The 23,162-nt window shown below is 32.8% G+C and overlaps 2 protein-coding genes across 2 annotated transcripts; one reads left to right on the top strand and one right to left on the bottom strand.

Moving 5' to 3' along the window:
- The first annotated feature begins 786 nt into the window (after positions 1 to 786).
- Positions 787 to 6,447, top strand: LOC7469136 (fluoride export protein 1). Its single transcript, XM_002306582.4, has 7 exons — positions 787 to 1,192; positions 1,792 to 2,681; positions 2,863 to 2,946; positions 4,255 to 4,353; positions 4,997 to 5,189; positions 5,363 to 5,769; positions 6,048 to 6,447. Exons 2-7 carry the CDS (start codon positions 2,271 to 2,273, stop codon positions 6,264 to 6,266), a joined length of 1,413 nt encoding a protein of 470 aa, XP_002306618.3. The 5' UTR covers positions 787 to 1,192; positions 1,792 to 2,270; the 3' UTR covers positions 6,267 to 6,447.
- Positions 6,448 to 10,198: 3,751 nt separating this feature from the next.
- On the bottom strand, positions 10,199 to 12,108 carry LOC7469137 (uncharacterized). Its single transcript, XM_006383412.3, has 4 exons — positions 11,942 to 12,108; positions 10,770 to 10,873; positions 10,522 to 10,666; positions 10,199 to 10,434 (listed from the first exon to the last, which is right to left on the bottom strand). The coding sequence occupies exons 1-4, from the start codon at positions 11,958 to 11,960 to the stop codon at positions 10,400 to 10,402; spliced, it is 303 nt and encodes a 100-aa protein (XP_006383474.1). The 5' UTR covers positions 11,961 to 12,108; the 3' UTR covers positions 10,199 to 10,399.
- Between the last annotated feature and the right edge of the window lie 11,054 nt (positions 12,109 to 23,162).

Below are 23,162 nucleotides of genomic sequence, written 5' to 3' on the forward strand. Positions count from 1 at the left end.
TGGAATTAGAATTCAAGATTTTTTTTTTGTCTGTTTTTTGTGAGGGTATCCATATTTTATGACTTGGGTTATAGATTTGGCAGGTTAATCTTAGTTGACTTAAGTCGTTTTTTTGTGTTTTTTTTTTATTTTATCTTTCAACATTAGGTTAATTGAGAATTGAGTTTTATACTTTATTTTAATTTATTTTTTATTAGGTTATTATGGTCTCATGACTTAGATTACGAGTTTGGCAGGTTAACCCGATTTGACTTGGGTTATTTTTTTGAGTTTATTTTTTTAAAAATTTTCCGGTTATATTCTTCAACATTGCATTTATTGGAAACAATTTTTGTAATTTATTTTGATTTTTTTCTATTGAGTTATTATGATCTCTAGATTAGGTTAATCCAAATTAACTCGAATCGATCTAATATGTTATTTTTTTAATGTTTATTAAAAAAATCTTATTTTAAATATTTATTTTGAATCAAATTATATTTTTATTAATTATCCAAGTTATTTTTTGATTTATTAATTGAGTCATTTTAAATTAATTTTTACACGGTTTAAATTGTTTTACTGAAAAATAAAAAAAGTATTAGCAATATTTAGTTATTTTTTGCGTTAAAAAAAACTAATCCTACCGAATGATCTAGTATTTCTAAAAAAAGAGAGGAGTAACTTAATTTAATAAATCGGCTCGGAATTCACGTGTTTTATCCTAGAATAATGAACTCTTGAAGATGTCACTGTTAACATTGCCGGAAAATAAATAATGAATTGCATGGTGAAAAGAAGGGGGAAAAAAAGAGGAAGAAAAGTCAGAGATAGTGTGCCCCAAGGCAAGGGACCATTTTCCGAGCCCGTGTTAGCAAGTAATGTAAAAGAGTCGCCGCAGAGGCCTTAAATAAACGAAGGGCTCCAGTTGTTGCACCGCCTAAACCGCCATAGCTATCGTTTTTCTCCTTCTCTTTCGCTATCTCATCTCATCTCATCTCATCGCCGCAGACGCCTTAAATAAACGAAGGGCTGATAGTTTGTTTCAACGGCCATCAATGAATTCGCTTTTGATCCAACTCTTACGTGCGTGTTTGAATTAATTCATAGACTTGGTAAAACCAAGAAAGCCCGAAGGACACTTTTACCCTCGTCCCTCCTGAAGCAGCAGCGTTCCCTTTTCTCGGCTCTCGCCCGTCTCTTTCTCCACAAGGTGACACTTCTCAACTTTCCCTGTGTTTCTTTTTTGCCTTTTGCTGTTCCATTTGGATTGAAATGAATGGTCTAGTAAAGTTAGCTTTCTCTCGTGATTTGATTTCACAATTGCTTTTCTTGGCTGGCTATGCTTAGGTATGCTCGGAGGGCAAGCAGTCATAACTAATCTCTAGTTTACTTTAATGTCAAAAAGGCCCTTGAAAGAAAGCAAGCTGTTCTTTTTGGGGATAAATTATTTGCAAAAACTCATTTACTGTTTAGAACTTAAGCTGAGTCCAATCAGATTGAACAACGTGGTGGTTAGGTATATTATATATATATATATATATGTTGATGCTAACAGAAGAACAGCCCACTTAAATTATTGAAGCCCGTGTGGCTGATACTCATAAAGTCACAATCCCCTCTCTCTTCTCTTTTGGGACTTGGAAAGTAGCTATAACATTGATAGAAAATAAATTTAGTTTTTTATTTTATTTTATTATTATTATTATGCTGCCATTTGAATATGCCGTAGCTGCGCTTCAAGTTTGTATTTTTTCTTATAAAAAAGTTCAAATCAAAGAAGTAACTTGTAAAAAGTTATTTATTTTGCAGCAAAACCAGTGCTCTGCTTCTTTTTTATATGCTTACAAGGAACAATTGACTGGATTAATAATGGGCTCTGAAAAAATTGTTTAGCCTCTATGGACAATTCAGTCACGGTTCTGTTTTACGGTCAACCTTACTATTTGGACGGAACATAGATAGCGGTGACCACTTGATGCTATTTTGGATGGTCCACGGTGTGTTCTGAGAAATCACCCACACTGCTGGCTGCTGGTCGGTCTTGAGATTAGCTTTGCCCCGTGACTAAAACGCAGTATTTCTTATTCTTGTTAATGAACTCCTTCCATCCTCTTTCATTTTCATTTATCTGGAGTTGTTGCAATCATTGCATCTGTTTTTGGATTGACTTGGGAGTTGGATATCAATATATGAAATGAAGAGTTCTATATAATTCACAAGTAGAAGGGCAGTGGTTGATTGACTTTTGCTGATTTAATTTATTGAGTACTGTTGTCTGAGTTTGAGTTATGGTTCGTGGAACTAATGAGTCTGAACCCAATCTGAGTGAATCATTTCGTCAGACTAGCAACGTAGGCTCTTCAGTGAGAAGACGTTCTTTAAGTTTATCACGCAGCAGATCCTTCCAGGTAGATGATGATATTGAGAGTGAAAACGTGTCAGAGGCAGGTGATATTGGTGACAGGGCTCTTCATAGCAAGAGGCATAATGAAATTGGTAGCATCAGCTTATCCATTGACAGCGAGTTAGAAAATGGTACGGTGTTTCCCCTTTCAAATGATAACTTCCTACGATCACATGGGTTGTGGGCTCATGATTCCACAGCTTTGAATACAAGATCTCCAGTGTTACCTTCGGCAGAAGAAATCGTGTCTCCTATCTCAACTGATGCAGTGGTCTGCTCCAGGGAAAAACAAGAAGTGAGAATTCAGTTCATCATTATTATCTATTTCATTATCGCTGATAGTATTTGTTTGGTTTATTGCCTCATGGATAGGGGTTTGTGAATGGCTGTTTGTCATATGATATAAGATCAAACTGCTGCTACTTGTCTAAGGCTGTTAATCTGATAATTCATTTGTTTCTTGCTGCTGTATCCAGGACAAGGAGAAAGCATTTGTGTTGCCACCAGCACTCGAGTATATCTCATGTCTTCTGTATCTAGCAGTTTTTGGAATTCTTGGGGTAATATGCACAACCTTTTCTTTTTACTTTCTGAATATTTAAAATGGCATTAGTAAATGGTAACCTAACTTCAACGGCTTTTTATTTTTTATTTTCTTCTGTTAAGTTGGATTCTGGTGCTTCTTTTCCTTTTATCTTATTCGTCAACTTTGTTGGCTTTTTTGAAGTGGTTTTGTTATGAATACTTAATTTTGCATTACCTGCTAGCATTCTGATGCTGCAGACACCGACCCCATAAAATTTTGAAAGGCAAATAATATTTTTATGGAAGCTAATGAAATGAATTTAATAAATCCATTATTACCATCACTTATAGTTTTCAAGTGCTCAACATGACCACTTGAAGAGAATAGAATTTGAAATTGAAACCACTTAGCCACATGGAAACATTTGTACAGTAAGCTAGATCAAGAAATATGCTCTTCGCTTGACATAAGCTGTGTTGGAAACTGGTGCTCTTTAGTTACCACAACTAGGAGTGGGTGTCTTTCTAGGAGGATGTTTAATCCTAGGAAGTGTTGTCAAAATCTTGCTTTGGAAAATAATAAACCCAGACACTGACACAAGATACTAGCTGGATGAAATTCTTGATGCGTCCAAGTACATAGCTCTTGATAGCAAAAAAATGAAAGAAAGAACAAGGAACGTGATGAAATGATTTGTAAATTACTAGTGAGAAAACTTTACGATACCTTATTATGCTTTTGCTAATTTTCATCTACTCCAAACAATAAATTAAGGTCAGATGAAGACTAGTTGAGGCGAGTGATTTGTACATCTTCTGGACATTATTGCTAATCTAACAACAAAGCGTAATCTATTCCTTAAAAAAGGCATCCAGTAGTCCTGTTTTTCCATTGGTTACTAATACAATTGAAAGCAAGGATCACAGTTCTCTGCTAACATGGAAGGAATTTTAAAATAGAGTCAAAGCTCCAATCTATCAGTGGAGGTTGCAGAGGAGGTGTAATCTGATTTTGGTTGTCCCATAAATAAATAATGTATTCCTATTTTCAACTTTTAATACACAATGCCATCATCCTGAAATGGGTTTATTAAAGAACCGTTGCATCAGCAGCATAATCTATACGGCAATGTTGCATTAAGTTTTCGTTTCAAATTGATTATCATGTTGATTTTTTTTTATTTGCCCTATTTTTTTGGTGATTGATGTGTGCATTAAACATTGTGCTTGATAGGAGTGCAAAAACCAAACAGAGCATTTAGACATGGTTGGGAGAGGGGGCACTTTCCGGCGTGCGGGTTAATATGAAAAACTACTAATGTTTGGCACGGCATGATTTGCAGGTCTTAACAAGATATTTATTACAAAAACTCTTTGGCCCTGGTGTTGCTGGTGTGACAAGTGACAACTATCCGCTATATCTTGACCTACCTTCCAATATGGTCTCTCTCTCCCCCTCTCTCTCCATTACAGATACACACAAATACACAAAGATATTGCATCTCCATTATTTTTATGTTTAAAGTAGAGATCATTCCTAATCCTAAGCCATCTAGCTTGTTTTGCAGTAAGGCGTACGTTTGTTTCATTAAAATTTATGAGGATTTGATGTGGTTGGATGAACATAAATGTATCTTCATTAGTCATTACTCATCACCGAACTTGATCAGGATATTGTTATTCTAAATATGACTCTTATGGTATTCCCATATTACAAGATTAATTGAACGAAAAAGATTCTCGATATTGATTGGAAAAGTAGAATTGTTTATGAAGTTATTAGTGTTTGGTAGATTCAATTTCCATGTAAGTTGAACCTTGGGGTTTTTGTGATGAAACTCCACTGTGTTAGAATTATCCAGAATTAGAGGTTCTGCTTGTGGTAACTGGTACTCTGTCTGTCCCCTTCCTTTTAATAAACTGAAAATATAGTGCAAGAATACCACAACTTGTCTCTGTCACCTTCAAGATGCATAAATTAATAAATTATAATGTTTCGACAACACTTGGACTCTGTGTTTTCAACTTTGGAATACAAATAAAGCTCATTAACTTATTCCTTATTTGTAATATGTGCTCTTCTAGGTCGGTTCGTTCTTGATGGGATGGTGGGGTGTTGTTTTCAAAGAAGACATATCCAAAGTGTCTGGTCATTTGACCATTGGATTAACTACTGGTTACTTGGGAAGTCTCACAACGTTCAGTGGTTGGAATCAGAAAATGCTTGATCTCAGTGTTAATGGCCATTGGGTGTTTTCTTTTGTTGGCTTTCTCATAGGTAAGTGGCACTTGCAAATTATTGTAATATGTAGTTGTAGCTTAAGTGGGACATGGAAACTTAACTATTGCTCTTGGGCATGTGCCTGTTCAAAATTTTAATGAGAAACGAGCCTTGACAATGCCAGACCATTAAACGTAAACGAGTAACTTCTCATTGTGTGTATCTTTCAGGGTTATTCCTTGCAGCCTACTCCATAAAATTCGGTGTTGGTACGGCCAAATGTTTCAAGTCACTTTTCCAAAGGTCAAATAGAAGTGCAGATTTAGCTAGCTGGAGGGTGGACACCCCCAATCATCATTTCGCAGTTATGGTGGTATTGGTGGTAATGCTAGGCCTTTTATGGGCTTTAAGTGGAGCACTGCTAAAGGAGGAGTATAACCACGACAGTAGTGGGGCTCAGCTATGGCTGGGTTGCATAGTTGCACCCCTAGGGGTGTGGATCAGGTGGTTCTTAGCAAGGCTCAATGGGCGTGGGTTAGGTAAGGCTGGTTCTCTGAAATGGATTCCATTTGGAACTCTTATTGCAAATGTTTCTGCAGCATGTATCATGGCAGCACTGTCTACTGTGAAGAAAGCGGTATGGTTTCATCTCTCTCCCAACCGAACTCTTTCTCCTCCTTCTGCGTGCATGTGCTATACCTTCCATGTTAAATTTGTTGATTATAGATCTTGCTAATTATATTTATATGTTAGTTAGGTTAATTGTGAATCACATATTGTTTATTGTGTTCTAAATTCTTGCTTTTGCCTTATTGTTTTAACCCCCGTGGTGCTACCATCCTTATTTAGCTTGAGTGAGTTTCAGGAAGAATACTTCACTATAAATTTTGATGATATGAGATCTGGGTGATGCAGGTGCATACCAAAACCTGTGATACCATTTCAACTGGCATACAGTTTGGATTCTTGGGTTGTCTGAGTACTGTTTCCACTTTCATTGCTGAGTACAATGCAATGGAAGAAAGCCAAAAAAGCTGGAGAGCTTATGTATATGCCCTAGTAACGATAGTTGTCTCATTTGGCTTGGGGACCTTGATATACTCTGTACCTGTTTGGAGCAGGGGATACAAGTAGCATGTCAACATATTCATAAATCTCTCTTTTGGTTTCTGGCTTACCGCATGTCAACTAGGCACAAGAGAAGTGCCCTTCCAAAAACATGCTAAAAAGCCTGCTGGTCAGCGAAGTTCTACACAATATTGAATACATGAATATATTTTGGAAATGTTTATATTTCCTGCAATTTCTTGATCAATATGCGCATTTTCTTTTTTTAATTTTTTTTTAAGAAATACAAAGTTGATATGGGATAAAAGAGATTTGAAATTGAAATAATAAGCTAAGAAGAGAGAAAAGAAAAGGTTAAGGAAAAAAAAAGAAGCTGAAGAAGAGAAGAAGAAGTTGAAGAAGAGAAAAAGGGGTTGGAAAAGTCTAAAACTTTGTAATTTTTATTTAATTCATAAAAAAAGGTGGTGGTATTAGAATTTTATGTGGTATATTGCAAATATCTTAGTTGTATAAGTGAGAAACAATAAAGTCTTAAAGATAAATGATTCATCTTTGACAACAACAAAAATCTCATTACTTTAAAATGTTTCAATAAGTAAATATTTTTTTTATTTTAATTTAAGCACACGCTCGCTCGCGCGCACATATATGTATGTATGTATGTATGTATGTTAGTATGCATGCTAAGACTTTGAATTAATATTAATTATAAGTTTCAATATATATTTAATATTCATGCGGTATTATATTTGTATTGAAAACAAGTTTGTTGTTGTAACTAGTTAAGTTACTGTGACAACTAATTAATATTGATTTTAGTTAGTTAACTTGTTAAAAGAAAGTAATTAAAGATAGATTAAAAGGTGATTAAGATGAACAAATATAAGGTCGAGATGTGCTGGTAATGTTATAAAGATAAATGTGAGAAAAAAAAAATAAAGGAAGACAAGAAAAGGAGTGATAAGTTTCAACAATCTTTTTTATTTCCCATGTTCATGCTATTCTGTAGAAAATTACAGACTTGATTTTCTTTTTAAAGATGCATTTTTATGTTGTTTTGACCACACACAAGTTAATAACTTAGCCAAGAGTCGTGGTATCAGAGTAAAGTTTGAAGGAAGACGAGTTTGGATGTGAAATCAGATAAAAAAAAGTTGATTTAAAAGAGATGGCTAAGGTAAACAACTTAAATTGAAGTTCTGTCCAGCCTCCTATGTTTACAATAAATTATGAATTTTGAAGCATAAAGATGAAGATTTTGCTCACTTCACTTGATTTGTGGGAGATGATAAAGACTGTATTTGAGGAATTTTAGTCAATAGATAACATGGTCATAACACAAGTTAGAGATTTGAAGGATACAAGGAGTAAAAATATTGAAGTTCTTGGATTAATTCAAAGAGTACTTCTTGGTTCAGGTGTGTTTGCTTGGTGTTTAAAGAAGCAACAGGCAGTGTCTCAATCGTATATGCTGAAGCTGAATATGTTGCAATTGGTTTAGCTATTTAGCAAGCTATTTGGTTTAGAAGAACTATGAACGATGCAAAAGAAGAACAAGAAGAGCCACCAACATTGTTTTGTGACAATAAATAAGCTATAACAATGGCAAGAAATCCAGGTTTTCACAGCAGAACCAAGAACATTGCACTTAAACATGATTTCATTCATGAAGCAATTAAAGAAAGAGAGGTTGATATTAAGTATTGCAAATCAGAGGAGCAAGTGAATGATATATCTACAAAAGCATTGTCAAATGATAAATTTTAAAAGTTGAGAAATGCATCAGGTGTTCAAGTTCAACATATGAAAGACATATAAAAGGCGAGAATGTTAAGGTTAATATGTTGTAACTAGTTACTAGGACATCTATTTGACCTTGAATTTAGTTAGTTAACTTGAATTAAGAGAAATAATTAGAGTTGGATTAAAAGCTGATTAAGATGAAACTAAGATGTGTTTTTGTGTGTGTATTTGAATGTGAGAAAAAAGAAGAAAAGAAAAAAGAAAAAAGAGTTGTAAGTTTCTGCAATGTTTTTATCTCTCTTATTCATGCCTTTCCCCCTCCTTGAAGATGCATTTTTTATGTTGTTTTGACCACAAATAAGCTAATAACTTAGCCAACAGCTATTTGCAAAAGGAAGATGGGAAAACTGAACCAAAAGCTAGATTTCTGTCCAGTGATTCAAGGCCTGTCAACATGCCAAAACGATGTTTTTGTAAGAAATAGTTCATAATTGGTTCTCTCATAAATCATTACCATTAAATTTACTGCTCAAGGTCCTTAAAGGGGGTTATCCTCCTTCCAACAATGAGCTTGTAATGAGGCCTTACAGCGAGGTCAGGTGGAGGCTCCAAGAACACAGGCGATGACGTTCTTGTCTAGTCTTTGGTCACTGTGCTTTTGTGGAGCACACTTTCATGCTTCCTGTTGCTCAAAATCAGTTGAAAGACAAGGATTTGTTAGCAGATAGTAATTAGCAAGATTACTTTGATTAAGAGCATTTAATTTGGAGAGAGAGACCTCAATCTGGTCTCCGATGCAGATGGCTAGGGCATTATGTATGTACGTGATACCATACTATTGTCCATCTCTGCAGGATTGGAGGCCCTGAACATCATTGGCATATCACATGTATACATCACTCCCTCCTCCTTACATTCAAGCAAAAAACGTTGTATATCATGAATATAATCCTAAGATTTCACTTAAAATCTGCGCATGATACAGAGAAAGATGTCGTCCTGTCAATATGCCAAAGCAAAAATTTCTCAAGACCAGAGAAAACTAGTACGACAATTTTGAACACATTGAGACAACCGTGGGTTAAATTAAAATTCTTGCAATTCAAGACAAAAATTAAAGGATTATCTTTGCAGAGACGAATTTTTTTTTAAAAAAAAAAAATTCCCATTTCAATAGTTAGACTTTATAATGGGAGGTCGCTTGCTCATTTTTTAATCCCTTTTGGCTTTGGATGCGCTACTTTCGTTATAATCTGGTGATCTTTTCGGATAATTTAAGTACTTTTATTAGTTTTAAATTAGAAACAACAATTAATACACCATAAATTTTTAAAATGCTAGTCAGAACTTAGAAATGGATTTAAATAAAAAAAATATTTGTTCTTAAAAAACAGACTCTAAAATTACAACAATTATACGACAGGACAGCATAAATTGCAGTGGTGGGGATCAAGGAGGCTATAGCTTAATTTTCCTTAATTTTAGTAGTTAAGGTATTTTCTTGCTAGCTTTTGCATATAAAAATCAGTTTATGTTTTGGGCCAAGTATGAACATCATGAAGTCAAGTAACATCAAATTCGGACAAGCATTATTGTGAAGCAAAATGAAATGCGGATCTACAAAGGATCCAAGGCAGATATATTCTTAGTGCTTTGGAAAGACACGACAGAATTTCTGGACATGAAAATTAACCTCCGGGTGAGTTGTATGAATCCTGAGCAACTAAAATGGTGGAACGAATACGTAACCAGGACATGTTGGGCCTACCCTCGTAAATTAAAATGCATTTCCATGGTATAGTTAGATTTTTCTTCTCTCTGAATTGATTGCTTTTATGTATATGAAAAGTCGCCATAAACAAATGCTAATCTGCATGTTGAACTCAAATTGAAAACCACCCAGTCCCGATTTTACCATGCAGTTTCAGCTATTGTCCCTCCTTATTTGCTGTATAGACTTGCCGATATTGCGAGAACTAGGCGTCGTCAAGTGGGAGTCAAACATTTGTGCACTGTTGCACGGCAATTAGGCATTCTCGTGCCCTGTGTCTAAAGCAGGGCGAAAGGATCTCGCATTCATTTGGTTTTGCTCCAGGCAGTTGTTGCATAGCTCGATGCATGAACCGTAGGGGCCAGACCATTCATAACAATTGACCAATCCCCTAGAAGAAGATTTGGCTGTCCTAAAAGAAGATTTGGTTGACAACGGAAACCACCATCCACACAAAATGGTAAGTAATCATGCTGAAGGATGATTGCCTCCAAAGCACACAATTATTGCTTCATATTTAGAAACTCTGAAATATCTCATCAGTCTGTTACAAATTGTTTACATAACGCTGCAGCAAGAACGATAACATTTAAGAACTATGAACAAGGCAAAGATCTTAGAATTTCTATTGACACAAATCACGTTTCATTTCCAACTGCAAATGAGCTAGAGATACCTCAACACATTAGCCACAGCATGAGCCACAGGCAGGCAAGGAACCTGGAAGTAAAGGATATCAAAATTGTGTTTAACAAAAAGTTGTAAAGCAAACACTTAAATATCCAAAAATCAATAAAATAAACTTACTATGATCAATCCCTCTAACATTGTCCAGCCCCCGGGGTGGGCCACGTGGGCCACCGCCATATGGTCCACTCCCAGGACCTCCTGGGCCACCATCCCATTTCTTGCTAGAACCAGATCCTTTTCTGTACGCATCTGTCTTTTCCATCTAAGACATGGAAGGAATGAAGAAGATCACTCTCTAGAGCTAGAAGACAAGCGCCAAAACAGGCATATTATGACAAAGCAACAAGGTAAAATCATTATATTACCGAGAACATAGTAGAAAAGAACACGCCTATGAAATTCACAATAGCCCAGAAGAAGTCAGTGATTGTTCTTAGTCGCCATATTGATCGCTGGGATTTCACAACACCTGACAACAACAGCAAGAAGAAGAAGGACGCAAACATATTGTTGTTAATCATTCATGACAATAATAATCAAAGAGAAGGAAAAGCTCCCAATCAATTTTCAATGCTCATCATGTTTGTTTCCCCTTTAAAATTCACACCAAGAAAAGAAATGTACATGTTGCCCCGATCAACCATACAGTTAGTCAACCACAGTTTTTGCTTGTTGTCACTATTTCATTCAATGTTGCCACCCAATTGCATTACAAGCCACAGGGTTATAGAGCATTTTACAAGCAATTAATTTCATCACCCAATTTTCACAAATGATAAAGTACCACATAATATTTACGTCAAACAACACCATAAAAGAGACATGAGGACTGGATTAAGAAAAAGCACAGGACATCATCAACTTTCACACAAGACAATATGTTGTAAAAGAAGAGCATCGACATCAAAACTAATAACGGAAAGGCAGGAAAATGTTGATTGTATAAAGTTTCCAGCATAAGAGAAAATTAGAAACAGTCCCCAGAAGAATTAATTGTCTAAATGTGTAGCGACCAAGAATTAATAATGTCAGCACACAGATTTCATGTGCAAGAGAAAACACTAACGGGTAAATTTAATGTCCCATCAATTTCATCGAAACATGTACTATCTTCCACCTTAAAATGGTTTGTGATCCTCTTGAAGAACCATAAGTTGTTCGATTAGAAGCTCAAAAGATCAGATCATGGCATGATCTTCTAACTAACAGTGATCAAGCTCCTGCGTCATTAACATCGACATAACAGATAATCTAATTAAAGAAACTCGAAGCATAATTTATGTTCATTTTTTTATGCATGAATTCATCTTAGGCACAATTAGTTCTTCACCCAGTCAATTTAAGCGTTGACTTAAAAAATCAACTCACGCTAAAACCCTAATTCATAAATTGAATGCATGGAACAAAAAATCACAAACCATATAGATAGATTCGCAATAGAGAAAAGGGCTAGATAAAATTCACATAAATCAAACCCTAACATTTGAGAGATTAAAATGATGAAGAAAACGTAGCGAGGAGAAAGAGAGTGCCTAACCTCGTTCGACGTAAGCCATGGGTGAGAGCTACAGAGTGTGAGAGAGCAAATTTCCAGGTTTCTTCGATCAATTTTGAGATTAATTATATCGAGGGAGCTTGGGTGTTGTAATTTTTACGCTTATATATATTGATGGCGTCTTTCGAACAGCGACATAATTATTACACCTTCGGTTGATTTTGATTGGCTATAGCCCTGTCGAGGTGCACGTGGTGGAGTATTAGTGGTTATGATGAAATCATTGAAGTGCAGGTACAAATACGGTGCTCCGTGATATAGTAGTAGTAATAGAAAAATAAACATGGCAGCTTCAAAATCTTGATCTAACTGGATGGGCTTTAAGATTTGAACCTGTCATTTTGGTCCTACTATAATGTTTTTTTTTTTTTTTATTATTAATATATATATTCGGATTAATTTATATATATTTTAATTAATTTTACAGGTTTTAAGATTAATAATTATATAAATCTCTAATAATCTAAAAAATCTCAAATTTATAATTATTAAAAAATAAATTTAAAACCTGAAATAAATATCAAACTAACGGTAATGTTACCTTGCCATGACCCAGCTCTCTCATAGCTTTCTATTTATCAAAAACATACGGGAGGGGGGAATTCACGTAAAAGACTAAGTTAGGGATAAAACAATTTTTTTTTCTTTTAAATCTATTATTCATTCTCACTTTGATTGGGTGTATAAAAGTATTTACAGCTTATTTTTAACAATGGAATACCCTCATTGTCCTTAAAAGAAAACAATCAAATACTTGGTTGCCAGGGGTTTTTTTTAGATTTTATATTTTTTTACACAGACCCTTTATATCATAATTAATTAAGTCTTGCTTTGGGTTTTTTTTTATATTTTTCATATTCTTAGCACAGTAAAATCATAAAATTACCCTTTATCTCACAATTAATTTAGGCTTGTTTTAGGGGATTTTATATATTTTCAAGTGGGTTTTTTCATTATAATCATATTGGTAGAGGGGTAAAATGACCTTCACGGTAATTAAAAAAAAAACTGCCATGCACGTGGGAGAGTTCGTGGCGTTTCGGCGGTGCGTGCGACATTAAATGACAGTATAAAAATGACTTCTACTGTGTCATTGGATTTCTCATGTCATCCTCTTCCATACTAGATGCCGTGTGTTAGGTTTTGATGGTGGCGTGTGTTAGGTTTTGATGTATAGATTGTTGTCGGAGCCCTTTTTTTTTTTTCCTTTTCTTCCCTCTCTTTCATCAAGATTTGCGCATGACTTTTAAAATTTCAGAGCAGTCCCTTGATTAGGTATATTCACGTATCAATCCTTATTCTTTTTATTGTTTTAATTTTTATCTTTGACCATCTTGTAAGTTTTTTTTTTCAATTATGTCCTTCAATCTAGATTTTTTTTTTATTTTTTAATCTTTAAATTTGGTCTTGATTTTTTTTCTTTATTTTTTTCTTGCCTCTTTTGTAAACTTTCAATTGTTTTCAATTTCATCCTTTAATAAAATGTTTTAATTTGTTATTTTTTTTATATTTGATCCTCATTCTTTTGGTGGTTTCTTCTTTTGATTATTTTGTTAAATTAATTTTTATTTTCAACTTAGCCCTTCAATCTAAAATTTTCCACCTTCTCTCTCTCTATCTCTATTCAAATTTAATCATAATTCTTTTAATTGTTATTTCTTCTTTTGAATTATATTTTGTGATTGATTTTTTTTCAATTTCATCTTTTTACATTTAATTTTTTTTAATTTTGAGCTTTATGGTTTTTGTTTTGTTTTGGTGCTTCCAATCAAATGGCTCGGGTCATGAGTTTTATAAGCTAACATGGTTCTCAATTTTTTAAAACTTATTTTCTTTTTCGATCTCATTACTTGACGTTGGTTTTTTTTTTAAAAAAAAAAGCTTCATGGTTTTCTTCATTTCCCTCTTTTATATGATTTTCTCGATCTCATAACTTGACATATGGGTTTGATTGGTTAACTTAGGTGGGTTCGCGCCCTTTTTTTTCTTTCTTTTAGTTACTATTTTTTTCTTTTGAATCCTTTTGTGTAAGTGATTTTTTTTATTTTATCCTTCAATATTTAATTTTTTAAGAATTGGCTTTCGTGGTTTTTTTATATTTGGTGCTTTCGATCGAATGGCTTGGAGTGCAGGTTTTTTAAGCTAATATGAATTGACATCATTTTTTTTACTTATTTTTTTTCATCTCATAATTCAACATTGGTTTTTTTTTTTTTAAAAAATAAGTTTCATGATTTTCTTTGTTTTCCTTTCACTTTAGGGTTATTTCAATCTCATAACCTAATCTATGGGTTTGGCGGGTTAACTCAGAAAAGCTCAAACCTTTTTTTCTATATACTTTCTATCTTTTTAATCAATTCCATCTCATGATTCAACATTCAACATTGTTTTTTTTAAATTGAGTTTCATGATTTTCTTCAATGTACTTTTGTCAGGTTATCCCAATCTCATAACATGACTCGTAGGTTTGACGATTTAGCCTGAGTGGGCTCCAGTCTTTTTAGAATTGGCTTTTTTTTTTTTATCCTTTTGTATGTTTGATTTTTTTTTCAATTTAGTCTTTCAATATTTGGTTAGTTGAAATACGGGTTTCAATGTCTTTCAAAATTTGTTGATTTTAGTCAAATCACTCGAGTCACAAACTTAATGGGTTAACACAAGTTGACATTGATTTTTTTCTTATTTTCCTTTTTTTTTCATCATTCAACATTAGATTTTTATCTTTTTTAAAATGTGCTTGCATCGGCTAAACATTAATTTTTTAACCAAGTTTTTTTATCTGATTTGCGGCAGAACAAAAGTTACATAGCTAGTTTTATTATGCAGTGAAAGAAGGAAAATCCTATACATATAGAACTTTTATGTGATACCAAGGGTGAGCATTTTCAGTTTTGTTTGATTTGGTATTTGGTTAAAAAATCAATCAAACCAAAATTTATATTTTTTAAAATTATGAACCAAACAAACCAACCAGTTCAAATCGACTAGTTTAGCTTGGTTTTTTTCCTTTCAAAACTGGCTTGACCTATGTCAATTTAATTGGGATTTTTTTTTGTAAAACCTCGATCTAAAATCGTTAAGTCCAGGTTAAATAGGGTAATTATTAATTGAAAAATGATAAATTATGGAGAAAATTCTAGTGAATCGGGATGAACATTCTCAAGAGATTAATTATTTTAAATAAAATAAAGCAATAAATCAGGACATGAAATATTAACTAGCGACAAGTCATGTAAATTTCCTGATCGGGTAAAATAATGATTTAAGGGCAGAAATTTTGTAAATTTGGGTGATATTATTTATAAAATAGTAGGAAGTTTCAAATAAATTAATGAATGACTATTTGCACGAGAAACAATGATTTTTTATATAAACATCATGCACAATTATGTTATTTGAACCAAAAATGGTAAAAACATCTAAGTTTTATGATAATTATGAATAGGAATCTCCAACAAATTATTCTAAAACCCACGATGATTTAAGTAAATTATATGGTATGTTAAAATTGGATTTTTGGCAAAAAATTATTGATTTTCCAGTTTTATGATATTAAGTGGATCTTCCAATCCGACTATTAGATCGGGCTGAAATTTCACAAAGCATCTTATGATATATTTTCTTATCTCGGGTTAAATTTTTAGAATCATCGAAGCTTAAAAGGATCCAAAAAAAAAACAGTAACATATCAGTACAACAAACCAGAATTAGAAGAGCATTAGTAAGGGTAAAATGATAATTAACTTAAATTTTAAACATTATCTTCTATGAAGCTATTGTTCATATAAAACAATAGCAAGGAAGACAGAGGGACTTTGTTCTTATTCTCTTCAAAATAAAATATCATCTTGCATGTCCTTCTATAAAGAATTATGAGAGAGATTGTGTGTGTATGTGAACAAAAAACCAAACATAAAAAGTTTTAGAGAGAGAATGAGAGTTTGAAGAGTGAGAGAATAGTGAGAGGAGGGCTAAAATTTGAAAAGAAGATCGGATTTTGGAAAGTTTGCAAGAACACACTCAACGAAGTTAAACTAGCAAAGGTGAAGTACTTACCCTCCATTAAATTCATTTATTTCTTGTTCTTTGGAAGGGGGGAATAAAATCTGCAAAATTTTATTTTTAAGGTTCATGAGTAAATGTCAAAGGAAATTTGAGATTATGTAACTATTAAAAAGAGGTTTAGATAACATGATTACGGTGTATTATTGAAGAAATTGAAAACCAATCGGAAAAAAATGGAGCCTATAATGGCTGACCATTGAAGGGAAATTTGGGGGACTTTGAAATTTGTTTTATTATGTTGTTTTGATGTATAAATAATAATGAAAATACTTGTGAAATTATTATGTTGTGTTTGAACCATGTTTGGTGTGTTGGGAAGTTTTAGGTATAGTTAAATTTCATGAAAAAGGATGATTATTTTGGATGGCCATTAAGTGCTTGATATGATAGGTGTAAGTATTGAAAATGAATGTTTATGGGTGTGTTGTTCGACCTAAGATGTTAGCAAAATTAGAAACCAAGTAATAATGAAATTTGATTAAACTTTTAGTAATGTGTTGTAAGGATTAAATAAGTGCATGAGGGTTGTCATGACAACCATGTATGGTTGAAAAAACAGACGGATGTGATAACCCAAATAAGGGTGAAGAAGGGTTGTTATGACAGTGAAAAAATATGTGAAATTAAGTCATTCTTAAAGCCTAATTATAAGTAAATTGAGAGCTTATATGTTACATGAGTTTGGGTAAGTTTGGGCCCGTTATGTATATAAATATGGGCTATTTTGACAGCCCATATACATGAAAAAAAGGGGTTGTGATGATAGATCAAAAGTATGTAAATGTGAGTTGTTTTGACAGCCCATATATATGGAAAAAAAGGTTATAATGATAACTCAAAAACATGAAAAAAATAGGTTGTCATGACAACCCATGTGCATGTAAATATGGCTTGTTATGGCAGCCCACTTGTATGGAAAAAAAATGGTTGTTTTGGCAACCCAAAATGTGTATAAAATGGGCTATAAGGAACCATGTCCACGGGGATTATTATGACAACCCTTGTGTGTGTCAATGTGGGTTGCTATGGCGGCCATGAATGCGTGTATATGTAAATGATGATGACAATTGTGAATATGTATGAATATGGGTTGTTATGATCAAAAGAAAGCAAGTGTGCGTTATAGATGTTAAATCAATATGGTTGTGTATTGAATGATTTTATAAATGAGAATGTTGCTGGAAATTATATAGACATGTACTATAAAGATGAATATATCTTGAGATTCAGACTAAAATCATGATGGAATTAATTTATACTATATAAATATTTGCTAGTGTGATTAAGGAGGATATCTATGTGAAATATCTATGAAATAGATGGGCTGGATTGGTATTTATCATGTGTTTAAGGGAATGCTAGAAATTGAAAATTATTGACCAAAATGTTAGGATATTAAATTTGATTCTAAAGTGATTAAGTAATATATACAACCCTGGTGAGTCATAAATGGTGTAATATTTGTTGAAATTAAAAAGTGATATTATTGAGCTATAAATGACAGAATGAGTATTGATATGAACTAACAAAACTAGTTGGTCGAAAATGACATAATAAATACTGGATATGAATGAATATGATTAAAGAACAAAATAGTATATTCATGAAAGTTTATTTCAATCATGAATGATGATCTGAGTGATTATATGAGTTTTAACATTGATATGAGATACTCATTGGAATTCAGGAGGGACTTTGAAAGTAGAAACTTGAAGCAAGAAGATCATGTCTCCATGTAAATACCAAATAGGTGCTCGACACTTCGTCTTTATTTAAGTTTAATATAATTTATTTATGAAATCTAGAATTGTTATGTTATAATGTAATTATGAAATGGATTGGAAATGATGGGATTGTGTACCATTGAAATTGCTAAGTTGATTTGGATATGATGACATTATGTATTGATAAATTTGTGAATTTAGATTGAACACAACAAGATAACATATATAGATGAAATGAGCATGGTAAATGTTTGGAATGAAATGAGATGATGTGTTAAAAATGTTATGAAATAGTTAAATTAAATATGTGAAAGGTATGAAACGATACTTAGTGGTCGAAGTGTCGATAACTAAGGGTATAACATAGAGCGATACTTTGTAACCAAAACATCGGTAATTGAAATTGCTAAGTTGATTTGGATATGATGACATTATGTATTGATAAATTTGTGAATTTAGATTGAACACAACAAGATAACATATATAGATGAAATGAGCATGGTAAATGTTTGGAATGAAATGAGATGATGTGTTAAAAATGTTATGCAATAGTTAAATTAAATATGTGAAAGGTATGAAACGATACTTAGTGGTCGAAGTGTCGATAACTAAGGGTATAACATAGAGCGATACTTTGTAACCAAAACATCGGTAATTGAAATTGCTAAGTTGATTTGGATATGATGACATTATGTATTGATAAATTTGTGAATTTAGATTGAACACAACAAGATAACATATATAGATGAAATGAGCATGGTAAATGTTTGGAATGAAATGAGATGATGTGTTAAAAATGTTATGCAATAGTTAAATTAAATATGTGAAAGGTATGAAACGATACTTAGTGGTCGAAGTGTCGATAACTAAGGGTATAACATAGAGCGATACTTTGTAACCAAAACATCGGTAACTAAGGATATAATGTGAATTGATACTTAGTGACCGTAATGTCAATAACTAATTATTTAATGTGGGTCGTTATTTAGTGATTGTAGTGTTGGTAACAAAAGATTTGGTATGGATTAATATTTAGTGATCAAAATATTGGTGATTAAGGATATGATATGAAATGATACTTAGCGACTATAAGATTTATAGCTATGAATATAGCATAAATTGATACTTAGTAATCGAAAAGATGGTGACTAAGAAAAAAGAATAATTTGATAATAATAGTTAGAAGGAAAAGGATTAAGGTAATGAACTATAAAATTTAATGATTAAAAAGGTAGATAACTAAGAAATTGAAGTATTATTTGGTTAGTGTTAAGATATTGATGTGAGTGATAAATAGGAATTTAGACATCCTAAGAATAATGTTTTTTTATGAAGGGTAGTAATGTATTAAGAATGAACATGATACATTAAAAGTTAAACATGCATGAATGTCATGAATTGATCGTGTCAAGTAATGATAAGACCATGCTTATATTAGATCAATTGAGTGTTATGCCTTGAAAAATCTTTACTTAATAGTTGAAAGAATGCGAACTAAGGAGCGGATGTGATTGATATATAGTAGCCAAAAGATTAATAACTAAGAAAGTGATATTTAATAAGGAGAATGGAAATGAAAAATGCTGAATGTATAATTTAGATAAAAATGTTCGAAAAAAATTGATAATGTAAAGTTCATTCATGATGCTTTCAAAAAAATATTAGTCTGGTTAATCATAAAATTGTTGAGTTGATAAAATTAAGAATTATATGTTTTTGTACGTATTACATATTTGTTGTCGTCATTTCAAAAATCATTAATTATATTTTCTTTTATCGTACTTAGATATAAATTGATAAATTTATTGTGTAATTTTACAAGTATATTTAATATATATAATTACATCAAATGAAGTGTGGATTGTATATGATAAAAAGAATAATTCATTTAAGGATTTTTGTTTTTTTTTACAATGTCCCTAAGATATTTTGATATTTTTATTTTGTGTTTTTTTTTGTTACGGGCCTTTGGACATTTTTTTAGGCCTTCACGTCATGTTTTTTCTTTCCTTTCTTCATGGAGTAAATGCTATTCTATTAACAGTCTAACTAGAGTTATCATTTTTGTTCTGTTCTTTCTAATAATTAATTCCTTTCTATATCCAACAAAGAACTAAAAAGGAAAAACCAAGCAATTCCACGTCATGGTACTGTTGTGAGCGCAAACACCAGTTTTGAGCAGGTTCTTGGTTGAAAAAAAATGCTTCTTTTGTAGAAATTAAAAAAAAAAAAAAGCAACCTTTTGTGTTCTATTTGTTATCCTGCATTATAAAACGCCATTAAAGACTGCCTTTAGGGCTCTAACATTTGATCCATGTCAAGTTCTGGTGGTGCTGCTGTTGGGATGTTACCTTGGCAAAACCAAACGTTAATGATCTTGAACTTTTTACTATATCTATAGGTTGGTGGCATGCAAATATTCCTTGGTCACGTCACACATGCTGGTTTGGTGGAATGCATTACACAATGATATGGACAATATTGAGCATTGACTTTCTTTTGAGCTTGATTTTGAGTCATGAAATTCAATCATGCAGTTGCTTTTCTTTGCCTGAAATTGTCTTCTTCTTTTTTTAATACAATTGTGTTTATGGAGTTGACCCTCCTTTTGTTACGTGGAGTTTTTCATTACCACTTATTGTGTGAAAAAATATGTTGGGTGCCCTCGACTTGGTCCTAAGAGGGTGTTTTTCAAGAACAAACGCACTCTTAGGACCAAGCTGTGGCCCATGAATCGATGGCAATGACTTCAATTTAATCCTCACAAATGATGCAAAGCCATTACAAAAGCTTGTATCTTTGTGCATGGAAAGTATTTCGATTGTCCTTTTTTTCTCACCTTTTCTTCCCTTGAGAAACAACTTTCGTGATCGCGGCTTGACTATACAAAGCTTGAAACATTTCCCATGTTATGACGCAATGTGATATTGTTATATTTTTCATTTAGATATTAGAGGAATTATTTAACAATTTCTAATATTTTAGCTAGATTCTTGACTCGCGTTATGATATAGACAAGTTTTTTTTGTTCGAAGCAATAAATCTAAGTTAGGATCAATTAAATTATGCATGCATGTAATGAATTAACTTGAGAGTTGTGCATCCTAATAAATAAATAAAAAACATTAATAATAACTAAAAACAGAAGAAAAAATTGAGGGACCAATATTGATCAAGATTTTAAATCTTGTAAAATAGAACATTTATCATATTTTGTTTCCTAAATTTGATTATTGAAATATGTTTTAAATTAAATTAAACAATGATAGAAATAAACATGTATATTAAATTGATTTAATGAAATAAAGGGAGGGAATATTATACAATGCTGTATATATTAGAAATATAATAATTTAGATACAAAGTACTTTTTTTGAAAAAAACTCATCTATACAAAAGTTCCAAGAAAAAAAAAAGATTAATCATAAAAACTTCTTTAGAAATTAGATGTATAAAATACCAAGAGAAGCTCTAAACAAAGTTAAAGATCCATTCTAGGCTCCATTTCATTAATGGTTCTTTTATTTAGCTATGGTGAAATTCCTGTCAAAATCCACAAACTCCCTCCATCGATCCATACACGCTCTGTCATATCTTTGATCATAAAAACTTTTGTTTAATGTTTTGTTCTCGGGCACTCATTAACTTTTGGTTTTTAAACTTTATGTTTAGAGTTAATTGCATCGTGACTGATGGGAAGGATATCACAAACTTCCTATTATCTGGCAAACCTTCTGAAAAGTTTTTCAAGGCCTCGACTCATCACTTCGTCTATGACAAGAATTTCACGGATCCCTATGTTGTTCCACCTCAAATGCTTGAGGTCCTTAACAAACTCAAGATTTTCCAGCTGCGTTCCGAGGCCTATAGATCTGCTCTCAATAAATGTGACATTTATGTTGGGAATGTCTTTGATGATTTCTCAAAAGAGACACTCATCAAATTGACTAGGCAGGCTGAGGTAAAGCCCTCAGATACTTATTAAACACCTATAACAACAACAGATACAACTTCTATGACCCCTCCAACACCTATCACAACAACTCCATTGAATGCTAACCTGCCTCAGATTACCTCAAATTCTTTCTCCCAGCATCACGTCAGGTCAAATGATTCAAGAAATCTTAATTCCCCCCTCGAACAAGAATGTCACGAGTTTGAGTCCTTTCAGGACTACCGGAGATTTACATGGTCGTTAACTTCAGAGCTCATAGAATTAGTCGAGATGTATGCAAGCTAATCCGAACACCCACATTAATAATAATAATAATAAAGCTATAGTGTTAGTTGATCCATATGTATGAATGCTTTTCTTACTTAACCCATGGTCAATCATCAACCAAAATGTTTAAGCATGCTTTCTAAGTTTCTAAGCCTTGACAAAAAAATATTTAGCACAGCTTGTTCTTACTCGCTCTCAATCCCTTCAACTCTAAACAATAGTACTTGACACATCTCATGACTTTCTTGATGGAACTCCAGTCATCTTTCGTTGTTTACATTCATGATTTTGAATTATCCATCTTTAATATTTAGAAAACATTTGGAATGTCTTATTTTAAATTGGTCTAATGAACTTTTGCTTATCATAATTGCCTGTAACATAAGGATTTGAAACTCCCCTGCAACTAATTAAATTTTTCTATGTAGTCTTTCACATCTACAAAGCTGATGACCATATTTTGTTATTTAAATACGCAACATACACAGCGTTACAGAAGATGAAGACATTTCAGAAAAGAATGGCTCCACACAAGATAACACTCCAGCAGAAGCGATTTCTAAGAAACAACGACTCACTTCTTCTATATCTACTGAGGTAATGCTCTTGATTTTGTTTGCACGTTCTTATGTTTATGACCACCTATCTCGTCCATTTTGTTGCTTTTACCCTTTATGTATATCGGTAGTCATATGATACTTACTGGATTGTCTTCTTCTTTTATTATGTACCGAACACAATTTTCAATAATCTCTTGCATCAGCCTGAACAATTTACGCCACCACGGCCCTTTTTTTTGTTTTACCCATTTTCAAGCTCTCCTTCACCCAAACTGTTTATAGATATATGACCACTTACATTCATGTACATAATGACTTTATTTTTGTTGCAGGGCCGTGAGAGCTCAAGAAAACAACGTTTTGTGTCTTAGTTAATTCTCAAATTAAAAAATGCTTTATAATATTAATATTGTTGTGAGCTGCTTTGTTTACATGGACTTGCCGCTTTATATGAAGAAAATTTAAATATTTAGTTTATTTTTATGCTTTATACATTTGCTGAGAATAATTCTTCATGCCCGCAGAAATACATTTGCTGAGAATTCTCCATGCCCGCAGAGCAAGGGCAACAAAGCTAGTAAATAGTATATTGGGGCCATCCATACATATATAATATTTTTCTTGCATGCACG

Source organism: Populus trichocarpa, chromosome 5, assembly GCF_000002775.5.
Source record: "Populus trichocarpa isolate Nisqually-1 chromosome 5, P.trichocarpa_v4.1, whole genome shotgun sequence".
Taxonomy (NCBI): domain Eukaryota; kingdom Viridiplantae; phylum Streptophyta; class Magnoliopsida; order Malpighiales; family Salicaceae; genus Populus; species Populus trichocarpa.